Genomic DNA, 15,516 nt, shown 5'->3' with positions numbered 1-15,516 from the left:
GCTTCCCAATGACTTCTCATATTTTCGGATTCACAAGAATTAAAAAAAACACCCCAATTTGATATGAATACACAAGTAGTTTGAAGCTTTAGCAATCACTGTCTGGTTTATAACATTTAAGATTCATATTATACTATTCTTTCTGATCTTCTTGAAATGTGGCTTAGAGTCTTGGGATTCAAATAAGGAATATCATGTATCCTCCTAGGCTAGCCATGATTAACTGCAAACAACACTATAGTTTGGTGTAGCCCAGGGGTTGGCAACCTTAAATGAGTGTTTAAGGTTGCCAACCCCTGGGCTACACCAAACTATAGTATTGTTTGCAGTAAGAGCCACAGCTATCCTAACCGGAAGCCCCCTGTTCAATTTTGGAGCTGACCGGAACTCTGGTTTCCCCACCATAGAGTCTCCCCCTAGCATGGCATCCTTTTTCCTTTTACTGGCTGGAAGTCCCCCCACCATAGAGTCTCCTCATAGAGCGGCATTCTTTTTTTCTTTTACTGACTGGCGACAAGGAGCCACAGCAGAGGGATGAAAGAGCCACATGCGGCTCCAGAGCTGCGGGTTGCTGACCCCTGGTGTAACCAAACGAAGAGCATCTTCTTCCAAGGGCTTGTAAGAGTGAAGGTATTGGATTCTGTCTCTTAGAAATTTTGGAAGACATACAAATGTAAACAGGGGCGGGCTTCAAAAAATTCAGCAACGGGCATAGCCATGGTGGGAATGGCCTAGTCGGCCTCCTGCACCATGCCGGGGGGTGGGTGGGCAACATTTTCATCTTCCCCAGGCTCCGGAGGCTTTCTTCAAGCCTCTGGGAAGGCGAAAACTACCTCCTCAGGCTCTGGAGGCCCTCCGGAACTTTCACGAGGCCCCTTTCCCCCCCCTCCCTGAGTTCTCCGCGCATGCCCTGCATTTACCTCGCCTCCAAAATGGGCTGCATGGACACTCCTGGAGTGGCAGGGTGGGGTGGCCAGGGCCAGCCAGGGATGGGAGGCCCTCTGAACCAGCCACAAGGTTAGCTACAGGTTCTCCCAAACCCGGGCAAACCCGTAGCAGTCCACCCCTGAATGTAAAGTATTAGCCGTTAGAGTTAATGATATAGGAAAACTCAAACAAAACCTCTATGCCAGCATGCTTTTTGATGTAATGAAACAAATACTTTTAGAAATCATATTTAATTTCTGACCTATCCCCAAGAAAATTAAGATGGAGCATATGTCCACAATATCCATTTACAAGAGTCAATCTGAATTGAGAAATGGGTTGGGGTTCAAACAGTGAAACTCTCCTCCTGTAACTGCTGCTTCAGAGACAACGGCAGCCCCCTCCCCTCCCCACCCTACTTCTGGCTTTCAGTTTTTAAAAAGAGGAAGATCAATCATGGACCTCCTGTGGTCAGGCTCATGCTGACACAAGCCAACTACGGTAATTAACCAACATTAACAAAGAGCATCCTAGGAGGTATTTAGTGACAGTGTACCTGTTAGCCAATGAAATTACTCTATTCGTTGCATCAGCCTCTTGCTGGCACTTGATTTTCGCAGCTGTGGCCTTTTCGAATTCGGCAGTCAGATTAGCTAAATTGGCATTTAGATCCTTTCGGACAAAAAGTTTGAAAAGTTACGTGTATGGAAATGACGAATTAAACCGATGTAATTTCTTCCCATATTAATGAGGCAATAGTTTGGCTAAAAGAAATTTATTTAAATTGAGCATTTACGCACAAGCTAGTTTTGAAGGATGAGTAAGTGCTGCATCATGTAACCAGATCTGAAAGGGGAGTAATATCAATTCATCACAGAAAAGCAGACAACTACTCCTGATTAAAAACAAATAAAATGAAGACGCCCCTAGTTGTTGTTGGAAATGCTTACAAATATGCAATAATTTGGGGAGGTGTCGCAGGATCTAACATGTATATCGAAATGAGGAAAACATCGTTCATGTGTGCAACATCACAATGTGCACAGGAAAAGGGGCGGAGGCTGTGCTGTGTGTCATTCTGCTTTCATAATCACGCCACCAGGCCCCTGAATAGCCTTCTGACAGCAAATCATGAATGAATGAAGCGTAATTTATCAGTAATCGTGGCAATAATTTCATCAAGTAAAGTTGTTTAAAACTGTGAGGGAGAAAAGGCTGTAATAATGGGTAGTGATAGTTTAGGGGGGGAAAGGGCAAAGAATGGAAACGTAAGGGAGGTTTGTAAAAAAAATATCCAATTTAGAAAAAGAATCAATTTGGTGTAGTGGTTAAAGACATTAGGCTAGAAACAGGGAGGCTGAGAGTCCTATTCATACAGATAATCCTCAACTAACGACCACAACTCAACCATAGAATTTATGTTGCCTAGTGAGACATCTGTTAAGTGACTGTTGCCCCATTTTACAACTTTTCTTACCACAGTTGTTAAGTGAATCATTGCAATCATTAAATTAGTAGCACGGTTGTTAAGTGAATCTGGCTTCCCCATTGACTTTGCTTGTCAGAAGGTCATAAAAGCTTAACCCATGACCCCGGGATACTGCGACCGCCATAAATATGAGCAGGTTGCCAAGGGTTCAAATTTTGATCCCATGATCATAGGGAACGTAATGGTTGTAAATGTGAAAAATGGTCATAAGTTACTTTTTTCAGGGCCATTGTAACTTTGAACAGTCACTAAACGAACTGTTGTAAGTCAAGGACTACCTGTATCTTAGTCCTAAATAAGAGATGTAAAGCTGGTAAATGACATACTTCTTCAAGTTGCACATAATGAAGGATTCAGAACAAACTATACACTATACTGTATATAACTTAGACTCTGAATCAATCTGGTTTCTGGATTTGCACAATATATTGAATAATAACATAAGTACAAGAGGATAAATTTCCCCATTATTTAAAATAATGAAATGAAATGAAATAATAAAACCAAGCAGAAATGTACTAAGTAGCCATTAAGCAAGGTTAAAATTAACTGAGCCTCACATGCAGTAGAAAAGAGCTGTTACACTCATGTTAACTTCTAACTATCTTCTATTGAAATCGGTCCAGAGCTAGGTAAGCTATTGATTGAGCCAGGTTCTCCTTAACAAACTGGTGTACAAGTGGGTATGAGTTCATGCACAGCCTATGCTCACTTTTCTCTTCTGAAGTAAAAGGGAGGAGAAAATACATTGGAATTAGCAGATGCCTGCTTGCTGTTTTGTTTAAACCAGAAACTGTGGCTAAACAAACCAACAGTGGCATCTGCCAGGACAGATATGTGTTTGTGTATTCAAAGAGGCAACATGGTGATGGTGGCAAAGATTTGCCCATATAGGATGTCACATGCAAACCCAAAGGGACAGGGCCTTAATTGTGACACTGCAATTACCACCTTGCCTGTTTGGAACCAACTTTGAACACTGAAATGCTTTAATAGTTTGTCCCAAAATCAGAGCATATTATAAATCACAGCCCTTCTCAAAAGCCAGAAATCTGTAAAATCTAAAGCCTAAATTAATTCCTCTGGCTATGTGGAGGGAAGGAAGGGAGAGATGCTTCTTATTTAGCTCAGGAATGGGTAACGTGTCCCGTCAGATATTGCATAACGTCAACTCCCAGCATTCCACTCCTTAGTACAGTAACAGCTACTGTTACAGCGTAGCAAATTTTGGAAAGCCACGAGGTCACCACATCTCAACTGGGCCAGTACAGTTTTCATTTCATTTCATTCCATTCATGTGCAGGAAAATGTGTGACTCAAGAGTTCATGTTTATACCGGTTCTTGATCTGTATAGATACAACGGAATGTTGTTTGCATGCAATTGGTTTAATTGTGTAACTTTGGCTAAATAATTAATTCTCTTGCTTGGCGCCAGCAGCGAATGTCAGCCAATTGGAACACTGTTATCTACTTCAACAAGATGCCCTGGGGTCTGGCACATTACCCAAGTGAAGTTGTAGCCTACTTACTGCAATCTTGTTTTTAATCATCGTGAGTTTGGCTTGTGCCTCTGCCAGTTCGGCATTGGCCTCTTCCAAGGCCTGCCGCTTAGGTGCCACATCACAGTAGACTTCATAGAAACGAACAATGTTTAAGCACCAAGAGCATAAACCAGACGCAGCTGTGGACTTGGAGAGTATAAACTCAGGATCAAACGTTGGATCATTCTGAAATGGTCTGCAGAGAAAAGTTTACAAAGGGATATATTGGAGCTGGGGGAACAAGGACATCTTCAAGTTGCTGATCACTTAAATGAACAAAAGCAGTAATGAAAGATAAAGCCGTGTTACTGTATTTACAAGAAAGAGGAAAAAAGAGTGACCACCGTTATAATCTATTTGCCCCAAAGAACTACAAAGATGTCTGCTCTGGGCCCAGCAACTGTGATGAACAACGGCACACGTGATGTTACAGTGCAAATCCCTGTTCTTTTGTATTTACATCGAAATGTTGCGGACCAATACATAAGTTAAGGGTTTTACAGCACATTTGACATCATAACGCGGTCTTGCCAACTGATCTCCCTGCAAATGTGTATGAACTGATCCTAGGAATTGTGCTGTTTCTTTTTTAGCAAGTGAAACGGCGATACAGGCTGTTAGCACTTTTCAAGGAATGAAATTGAAGAAAATTGTTCAAGTCTTTAAACTCTCTGACATCAATCACACACTGGACAAAGTGAAAGCAGATGAAGAGACGAACATGTTCCAGGTCATCTTAGAATGAGTGCAACAACAATAAGACTGCTATCATTCATATTCTTTTTGCTACTTTTGCAACACACAACACACACACACACAATCATAAAATAATGTAATCTGTTGATGGAAACATTAAGAAATGTTTAAATTATGGAAAAGTAGAAATATTGCTCCAGTTTTTGCTCCGTTGCTTCTAAATTCACAATAAGATTTATATAACTGGTGTTTGCCTTTAAAAAGGAATGCAGTCTTTATTAGGAAATTACGTTTAGATACATAGCCTCCGTATCTGATCCAGTTATATTCAAAGTACAGTAAGTGAATGAAAGACACGTAGTCTGCTAGACAGCGTGGAGCCTGGCACACACAGTATTTACTTTATTACTGGAGGGGAATTGTGGAAAGAGGAATTGTGAGGACAAGGATTTGGTACTGGAAGTGATGGGAGTCCTGAGAATATCAGAGTGTCTAGTTATAGGCATGCTTGATGGTATCATAGATGGAATATAAAGAAGTGAAAAAGAGGAATCCTTCCACTAAAGATTACACTTATTATCGGCAATAGCCAATAAAGTCAGAAGGCACAAAAAAGGCAATGTACATTGAAGTGGATCTTCCATCTTTTTCTTCCTCTCTCAGCAAATCATGGAAACTGGAAATACTGCCTCTCCAAGTGGGCTGTATTCTCCTTTGAGAGCTGCCTGGAAGGGCACAATTCAACTCCTATCAATTAAAGATTGTCATCTTGCAGGAACCAGGAAATGTACATGTTCTGTCATGACCCCTGTCCTCTGAACAGAGGTGGTATTCAGCCAGTTCAGACCGGTTCTGGCAAACTGGTAGTATACATTTTGAGTAGTTCAGAGAACCGGCAAATACCACCTCTGACTGGTCCCGCCTCCAATCTATTCGCTGCCTCCCGAGTCACAGCTGATTGGCTGGGTCTTCTTCTGTTGCCCTGCACAGGAGAACAGAGCTGGAAAACAGGTTGGTGGGGTGGGGTGGAAATGGAGATTTTACAGTATCCTTTCCCCAGGAGTGGGGAGGGACTGGGGATTTTGCAGTATCCTTCCATTGCCACACCCACCAAGCCAAGCCAAGCCACACCCAGCAAGCAACGCCACGCCCACAAAACCGGTAGTAAAAAAAATTGAATCTCACCACTGCCTCTGAGACACTATACCATCGGAAATCAGGCTGGCCCTGACCCTGCTGCCTCTCTGGAAATCGTCAAAAGCCAGTTATTTGTCAAGCATGGGGGTTGTGAAGTTAGCAAAGCCTGAGTGGGTTAACACAGCCTTATATAATTAATTTTTTTAAAAAACTTGTAGTTCCTGCTTTTGTTTTTAATTATATGTCAGTATTATACATTTTAAAGTTTTATATTATGGTTTCTGTTTAATCTTTGTTTGCTGCTCAGAGCCTCTGTGGTGAACTGGGCAGCTATCTATATCTAAATAAAGAAAAGCAGAAAAGTCCTTTTCTAATCACTGCATCGGTTGATTGCTGCCAACACTGTACATTGCATCTCGCTAAAGGCAAGAGATGCAAGAACAGATTTTTCTTAGAAAATGGGAAAAATTCTGGTTACATTTGTCACCTTTAAAGAAGGTTTCAGATTAGCAATTAAATTAAATCTAGAAATCTGAGAATTATAACTCATCCATAGGACGACGGCAACTGGGGAAAATGTTAAACTCCTTGCGGGCCTGGCATGAGAAGGAAGAAGAAAGAAAGAGGAAGGAGAAAATCTGCTCTGGGCACTGGAGAGACAGATACAGCCTCACCCCAAGTCAAGGACAACACAAATGCCATCAAACCTCAGCAGTGTCGGCAATAATTAACACAGACTCTCAGGGTTTCAGGGAAGAATTCCCAGACATGTTTGGAAAGACTGGCACCTTTTGCATTCAGAGCCTCTGCTCAGCCACAATTATTGGCATTTACCCCACTTTTATTATTGAAGGTGGTGTCAGTGAGCTACAGAGAAGAAGATTCTAAGTTTAAATCTCTCTCTTCCTCTCTCTCTCCTCTCTTTCTCTCCCCTCTCTCCTCTCTTTCTCTCCTCTCTTTCCTCTCTCACCCCTCTCTTTCTTCTCTCTCTCCTCTCTCTTTCTCTTCTCTCTCTCCTCTCTCTCTCCTCTCTCTCTCTTACCCCTCTCTTTCTTTCACCCCTCTCTTTCTCTCTCCTCCCTCCCTCTTTCTCTCCTCTCTCTCCCCTCCCCTCCAATGCATTACCTGCCATTTCAATTTATTTAACTGTAAGAACATATATGTGTAGGTGCTTCTTACTTAAAAGCTTTCAAGCAAGATTCGGGAATGTGTTCTTTGTCATATTTCTTCAGGGCATCCAGGAAAGCATCTACTTTGCCCATCATGGATTTTGCTGCTTTCCAGCTTCTATCTTTTGGTATCTTGCCACCTGGAGCAGTAAGAATCAGAACTGCTGCTGTTACATTAACCACAGCTTCTGGAGGAGATCCAAAAGACTTCAGCTCTGTCAGGTTGTTCTAAAAAGGTAGCCAAAGATGGGGGAGAAGAGGAAAAAAAAAACTAACAATGAAATAGTAAATTCCATGATTAAGAAAATAATCCATTAAGCACCCCATATTCACTACAATATATCTGTGTTAGCAGAGCAGCAGAATATTACATGCTATAGTTTGGCCTTTGAGCTTGGATGTTACCGAGTTGAGTAATGAAATGTCTACAACAGAGGTGAAATTCAGCAGGTTCTGACCAGTTCTGGAGAATTGGTAGCGGGCATTTTGAGTAGTTCAGAGAACCGGTAAATACCACCTCTGACTGGCCCCACCCCCATCTATTAACTGCCTCCCGAGTCCCAGCTGATTGGGAGGGAATGAGGATTTTGCAGTAACCTTCCCCTGGAGTGGGGTGGGAGATTTTACAGTATCCCTCCCCTGCCACGCCCACCAAGCCACACCCACAGAACCAGTAATAAAAAAAATTGAATCCTACCACTGGTCGACAAGTAAACAACCAAGCTCAGAGAGCACCAAGGACCCCACAATTCAACCTGAAGCTACAAATATTCTCTTCTAGTGGAATTTTGGATTTACAGAATTTTGGAGCAGTACTTCAGAGGCTTCATAGTCCGTGCAGCTCCAAATCCTTGATAAAGCCTTCCAGGGTAGGGGCTCAATCTAAAAGGGATCTTGGGTTTTTGATATGCAAAACAATCTCAGTCTGTGGGTTTTTTTTTTAACTTCATATTTTGTTGGATGAGAGGTATTTATTTCCAAAGAGATTTGAAGTTTCAAACAAACTCTGAGAAACTCTGCCCTTTTACAATTGATGGCTTGGAAATGGTTCCTGTAAGAGGAATCAATTATCCAGACCACATTTCTGTCTCTGGGATCTTCTTTCATAAAAATAGAAGCATATTCATCTACTTAATCAATGACATGTTGAAACAGAGTATATCACTAGAAATGAGTACATCGTTTTTTTATGGATGGTTGAAAACCTAAAGGATTTTTACCTTATTGAGGGTGTCGAGAGCTTCCTGAGCGGCAATCAGTGCTGGTTCAGCCTTAGCCAAATCAGTTTCACAAGCCCTTTGCTTTTCAGATACGTTCTGGGGAAGGAAATACGAATGTTTCTCAATTTATTTGGGAAAATGTGTTTCATTAGTTCAGTTTTAACATTCAGATCCCCTCAAGGTTCCCTTGTTAGATGAACAAAAAAGTTTCCATCATAAAGTAATGCTAAGAAAGAGAGTAATTGTGAACACCGGTTGTGAGCAATTGCCGAAGCTTGGTAACTGGAAATTTCCCAGGAGAGTTCTGTGTTTAGGACACCCAATAAATGAATTCAAATGAACTGCCAAGTAAAGAGAAGCACAAAGGGAAAATAATGAAGGAGATTATTCATTCTATCTCCTTGCTGAGGCAGATTCATCCTCATATATGATTGGCATATGATGCAATGCAGTTTTCAGTGTCTAAGGAGATTCTTTGTCATCCAGGTCATGGATGTCCCAAAGGTGCTTTCTTTCAAAAGGCAGCTGGACCTTCTAGTTTTTCTTGAAGACGTTTCACTTCTCATCCAAGAAGCTAATTCAGTTCTGACTAAATGGAGGAGAATGGAAGGATTTATATTTTTTGCAGTCATCTGGTCAATAGCCCTCTTTCTGAGAATTGTTGGAGGACACTTGGAGGTTTATAAATGCCCTCAGAGTCACCTGAATCCTCTAGTCGGCAAATTTCCCCCCTGAAGATCCGTTCATATCCTGAACAAGGATGATTGCAAAGAATAAAATCCTTCCATTCTCCACCATTCAGTCAGAACTGAAGAAGCTTTTTGGATGAGAGGCAAAACATCTTCAAGCAAAAACAGAAAGCCCACTTGTCTTTTGAAAGAAAGCACCTTTGAGGCAGTTTTCAGTGCTTCAATACACACTAGAGAGAGCACACGAAAGGAGCGGATCTGCAAGGAACAATGTGTGGCTTTGTGGCTAAGTTCTTTAATATTTTTAATACATAAATTCTTCGCTTAATTTAGTGCCAAGTTTTTTGCTTTTTAATATTTAGAATATTAATTGATTTAATTTGGTTTTTTATGTCTTTTTTACTGATCTTATTTTAATTCTTGATTGGGAGCTACTCAGAGTTTGGTATGATGGGCAGTGATGTCAACGTTTAAAACAAATAAATACAGATAGAGTACACTGCAGCAAATCCATCAATAATATCAATTTCTCATATTTGTATAAAGTATATAATCTTATCTTTAAAAATCACAACCTCTTCTTACAATGCAGTGTCTTCTAATGGGCAAAACTAGTTAGTGGGATTTGGAGCAAAGGGCAACTGGTTAAAAAACTATTGTGGGTTATACATATAATTAATGTTAAAGTGGTTGGTTAGAGATTATGAGAGCTCATCACTATTGAGGAACAATATGTTAGACAACCAACGGAGGTGACAACTAAATTCTACTAGCAACACTGATCTATGAAATGGATCCGTGTTTTGGTTTAAATGATCAAAAACTAGTGTAATAAACCACTGGTCAGACTTGGTTAAAAAAAAGATGCCGGGAATTAAAGCAGTGATCGCTAACCTTTTTGTCATTGCGTGCCGAAAAATACGTACCCGCGTGACAGCCATAATGAAATGCATGTGCGGAATACACCCCTGCAGGGCCCCCCACTGTGCTCCCCCTTCCCCCCATACATGTGCACCCTCCCTACAGCCTCCTGGGAGCAAGAACGGACCACAAGGGGGGCCGTGCTGCACCCCCCACATCCCACTTTGGGCTTAGAAGGACTCCCTACAGCCTCTTGGGAGTAAAAACGGGCCACAGAGGGGTCGTGCTGCACACACTCCATGCCTCATTTTGGGCCTAGTAGGCTTCCCTGTAGCTTCCTGGGAGCAAAAACGGACCATGGGGGGGAGGCGCACCCCACCCCATCTCGTGCAAGCGCATGCAAGCACATGCACCCCATGCATATGTATACACTGCACATGCACAAGCATCTCTGCGCATGCCTGCGCATCTCCTGCATGCATCCTGCCCCCTGCACATATGCGGCAGAGACCAGAAAATTAACCAGCCAGCGGGAGGTATGTGCACATGTGCGGTGAAGCTGAGCTGGGGCGACGGGTCGTGTGCCCGCAGAGAGGGCTCTGCGTGCCTCTGTGGCACGTTTGCTATAGGTTCGCCATCACAGAATTAAAGCAAACCAAAATGAAATGAGGTTTCGAGTAGTTCCTTCCAGAAGTTGTGAATGCCCCAACACTGGAAGTCTTTAAGAAGATGTTGGATAGCCATCTGTCTGGAACGGTATAGGGTTTCCTGCCTAGGCAGGGGGTTGGACTAGAAGACCTCCAAGGTCCCTTCCAACTCTACTATTGTATTGTATTGTATTGTATTGTTTACAGATAGAATATGTGTCTTAGGCCAGCATCTGGTTCTTGCATAGGCCTCCTTATGCATTCTTTGCTTAATTAGCAGCTTTCTCTTTCTACATCTTTTACAAGGGGAGCAACTGCCAGTGCCAAATCAAATAAAAAAAAAAACCCCTACCAAGTTAATGACTTGCACTTTGAGTTCCTCTTCATCAGCAATTGCTTTTTCCCTGCTCACTTTCTCTGTTTCAACTCCTACCACATGAATCAGTTTGTCAGCATCTTCATTCTTGTGCTTAAGCTCCAGCTCCTGAACAGCAAGTTTGGCTTTCAGATCATCCACCTATAAAGTTCCACATGAAGACAAACTCTCAAATACATGTATGTTTACAGCTGCTCCTCCCAATGAAATATGTTTGACTTCTTACATTTACTTGTTCTAGCCTCTTAGAAATGGATTCTGACCACATGGGATTATTTCAGAGAATAGCTGTTCTTAAAATAAATAAATCAAATCAAATCTATAGATCAGGAAGATGGAAGGAGGCTGTGGGAAGTAGATTCTGACATATTGGCACACCTAAAGACCTAACTTACACATGGAAAACTGAGGGTCTGTGGTATCTTAGTATAACTTCCATGCGCATCCTAGTAAAATATGAAATATTTATCCCAAATAGTGCTAAAACCTATTCAGGAAATCTAAGCATCTATCACCTCCTCTAAGCAAACCAAGTAAAATCATCCTGATAGGGTAATGCTTGTGTCAACTCGCGAAACTTTCCTGACCTGCTCCTGAGTTGCCATAGGCAGGGGGATGGGAAATCGCACCTTGCAGCTGCACTGAGGAAATCACACCTCAATCAAAACAAAACACATCCTTGTCAGCCGAAGTTAACGCCATCTCTACCCGCAATGGCTGGAGGGAGTGACTTCTACAACCCCAAAATTGGGGGATGTGACTGGTGACACACTTTGGGGGGGAGGGGGAAACAGTGTCAGAGGCAAGGCATGAATTGAGTGAAGTCAGAGCTGGCTTCACTGGCTTCATGCTGACATGGCATTCCTAATAAACAACTGGATTTTTCTTGCTAAATGGCTTGAGGCTCCTGATTATTATTAGGGCATCGGTCGGAACTCTGACAGCTTGAGCATTTCTTCCTACTCTACATTTCTTCCTACTCTTAATTGCAAAGAATTCTTGTTTTCTTTGCAATTAATACATTTGTTAGGAGACTGGTTAAATTCAGAAAGAGTCGCAAGAAGAAAAAGCGAAGCAGCTTTTCACCAAAACGTGATTGCTTTTAATAAAACAAAAAGACCTCAGAGATAGGACATTCTTAAATGGCATCTGCAGCCTCCCCCAGCCCACCCCCTTCTACATTTCTTTGGAGCCAGAATTAACCCAGGAAATAATGAGAATGCCATAATCCCACCATTTCCATGCCAAATATTCCAAGGCAATCTGAAGAGGATTTGTGGCTGGCGTCACGTCTGGCAACACAACATGATGAAAACAAGTAGAGACACTCAGTGCCCTCTCCCAAACCACTGCAAACCCAGCAGCAAGAAAATCTCTTTATTGTATGGAAAGAAAGAAAATGAAAAACAAAGCAACCCCAGGAGCCTGACCCTTGGAAATTTGTTCATCCAGAATATGAATCTTAGTTTTATGGGGGATTTCTGCAAAGCCATCAAGGTAGTATTTCCCTTAAAGGTTCCGCTCACACATATGTGCTAGTCATTCCCAAACTCTAGGGGGCGGTGCTCATCTTTGTTTCAAAGCTGAAGAACCAGCGCTGTCCGAAGACGTCTCCGTGGTCATGTGGCCGGCATGACTAAACGCTGAAGACGCACGTAACGCTGTTACCTTCCCACCAAAGGTGGTTCCTATTTTTCTACTTGCATTTTTGCATGCTTTCGAACTGCTAGGTTGGCAGAAGCTGAGACAAATAATGGGAGCTCACTCCGTTAGGCGGTGCTACGGATTCGAACCGTTGAACTGCCGACCTTTCTGATCAACAAGCTCAGCGTCTTAGCCACTGAGCCACCGCATCCCAATATTTCACTTACAGGACTTATATTCAGAAACCAGGAAGGGTATCCCTCTAAATAATAATAATAATAATAAATATTTATTTCTTAGCCGCACCCTCTCCCGAAGGACTCGGGGCGGCGTACAATAAAACATAGGAAATAAATATATAGACAAACATACATATAACAAAAACGTATACCAAGACATATACAAGGAGGAGGTAAGCTGATGAATAAAAACAATTAAAAACACAATGTTTAAAAACCCCTAACTAATAGAATACAATTAAAATACCCCAAATAAAAAACCCGTCAGGAGCGATATAGTGGAAATGTAGCTACAGAATGTGAGAAAACAAAGGTAAACAAAATCAAAACATTTGCCACAGTCTGAATTACATGTTGATAAACTAGCAGGAAATCATCCCAATTTCCAACGCTGATAATATCAGGAGGCTGCATAGGACTGAAGTTGCTTTCAAACTAGTGCATAATCTTTGTATGGAAGCATCTTTTCTCCTCTAAACATCCTCCCCTCTCCTAAAAGAAAACAAGGCTCAGTCCATTGCAGCAGACTTTAGAGGTGGATTTTGAACATCTCTGCCACCCATATACAGTCAAGGGTCTCCATCTCCATTCTTCTGCTATGGTACTCAGATTCCTTACCTCCTAACCTGATTGAGCTTTTAAAAAGAACAGATGGGTGGGGAGGAAATTACTCCGCTCCAGGCGGTATATAATTTTACGCAGTAGATTATTGCAGTGGCAGTGGAATATTAGACAGTGGATGTAGACAGGTAGTAGTTGAATGTGGCTGCTCATTTGGAAAAGCGTTTCAGTTACATGCAATTAACTTTAGCATATTATGGGAGAAGTTGGCATAATCTTGGAGAAAAAAAATATTTCCCTATAGATTCCCAATCTTTTACCTCAGATTGGAATTTCAAGACGAAACAGAGAATTTTTGTGCCCACTCAAAACCTCTAAAATAGATCAGCCAAGACACTTTCTAGAATCTAGATGGATCTTGTCAAACCTGAATTGAAATAACCAGTCACTATATGATAATCCTCTGTAGGCAGCCAATGAGGGTTCCACAATGAGATCTGAAAATGGCTACAATCAAGAACTTCCAATTTGCCCACAAACCTGTGAAGCTGTACTCTGAAGTTTCATTAAGCCATTCTCCAGCCTCTCAATTTTAGCAATCAGTTCTTTTCTTTTTTTGGCTAGGAGGTTCTGGTAAAGTTTGATCTGTTCCAGGAAGGTCTTTGGGGTGGTATAATTATAACGCCTTTCGGTGGCCAGGTAGACCTTGGACATTTCGTTGACGGTTGTATGGACGAAGGACATAAACAGGCTGATGGAGGTTTTAACTCCAGGCTGCAAAAAGGACCAGAAAATATTAGGCCAATTTGTGCAAGAGCAACCTTCTTCTCCCTTTCCCCCCTCCCCACTGTTCTTTTTGTAATTTAGAAGTTATTTATTTATCATTATCTTAATTGAATTAAGACTTGATTATATCGTTTATAATTTCTCATTAGCTGTAACAAAATCCACACATTTCCATACAGGCACTTATGGGAATTTCCCTCCTGAATAAGTCCCAGGCCCAATTGCTGCTTGATAAGGCTATGTTTGCCTAAGGGGAGACAAACTGGATACCAAACAGAGAATAATGGGAAATAATTTGAATAAAGTTGGTTGACTGCCAAATAGCTTTTCCAACTATTCAGAAACTCTGCAATTGTTAACTTGAAGGAACTTTGCTTGATCAATTTCAACGTTTCATTTCTTATAATTCACTGTTCCCCCTTGCTCTAATTTTCTCTACAACAATCATGCTGTGAGATGGGGGTTTATTCCCAGAGAGATTCCATGTTGGAAAGTGGATTTGAATCTTGGCCTCATTGATCATAACTGAACACGGCCTCATCAATCCTAATTCAACACCAACACCATCTTCACCAAATTACGAATCTCTTGCTCCATCTCCTAAACAAATTTGAACTCTCTAGAGGAAAAATACAGTAACACACCTACAGTTAACTCATCTGAATTAGTTCAGGTTATATGTAATGAGCACAATGAGCTTGGAACAAAGTACATTGTTTGTCTAACTTTGAATGAAAAGCATTTATTTGGGTTCCTATCTCTGCCTAAAGTCAGTGACATTAAAAACTGCACATCATGAAGGGCACCAAATAAGAAACAGACAACTCAGAGAATGCATGTTTTACACCTAATTGAGTTTTGGAAATGTTAGCTTCAAATACTACTATGACATGCAGTTGATAAGTTAATGTTATTCTGCGGATTTGAGGTTTTGCATGCCCCACATTCCTTTCTCTAAGAATCTGATATAAACACTGTGGTATAAGAAACAGAATTATTAATACTAAATGTACTTAGGAAGAGATAGCATGTATAGCAAAGAAACACAGACATAAAGGCTCTGGTCAATATTAGCATTTTTGACAAGTCCCAGGAGAACACTGATGCTAATGCTGTACACAAATAAAATTACATTGGGCTTATACTGCAGTTTTTAAAAATCTGGAATAAATGTCAAATGAAAAATAAATAAATGTATCATGCTCTTTCCAGGAAACAAAAGCTCCAGGCCAAAATCTATAAAGTGGTATTTTCAAGCCAACACTATGTGAAGCACAAACTATAACATAAAAGAGAGACATAATGACAGAAAGAGGCATGGAATATATAACTGCTTCTGTAGAAAAGATCCATATCAGCATCAAAATCCTGCAACAGCTAGTAAAGAGGCAACCCTTCCAAAGGTCGGAGAATTGGTAACTAAGCAAACAATATCTTTTAAAAATCTTATTAAAGCTAAAGGTTTTCCTTGTCTTCATGAAGCTGTTTCCAAGATTTCCTGTCCTTTCAGCAATTCTATCAACATTTGCAACC

The 15,516-nt window shown here is 41.2% G+C and overlaps 1 protein-coding gene across 1 annotated transcript in view; it reads right to left on the bottom strand.

Moving 5' to 3' along the window:
* The window catches only part of DNAH17 (dynein axonemal heavy chain 17), a gene marked incomplete at its 5' end in the record, with an annotated part of 137,252 nt that overhangs the window by 36,806 nt on the left and 84,930 nt on the right, over positions 1–15,516 (bottom strand). The window contains 6 exons of the mRNA XM_081936791.1: positions 1,484–1,599; positions 3,947–4,154; positions 6,971–7,188; positions 8,181–8,276; positions 10,730–10,894; positions 13,738–13,971. Coding sequence (XP_081792917.1) covers positions 1,484–1,599; positions 3,947–4,154; positions 6,971–7,188; positions 8,181–8,276; positions 10,730–10,894; positions 13,738–13,971 — 1,037 coding nt within the window. The remainder of the gene's footprint in view (positions 1–1,483; positions 1,600–3,946; positions 4,155–6,970; positions 7,189–8,180; positions 8,277–10,729; positions 10,895–13,737; positions 13,972–15,516) is intronic.

The sequence above is a fragment of the Natrix helvetica genome (assembly GCF_964273705.1).
Source record: "Natrix helvetica genome assembly, chromosome: 1".
NCBI classification, from domain to species: Eukaryota; Metazoa; Chordata; class Lepidosauria; order Squamata; family Natricidae; genus Natrix; species Natrix helvetica.
Note: the sequence above shows the minus strand (reverse complement) of the source record. Positions and strands in the feature narration are given on the sequence as shown.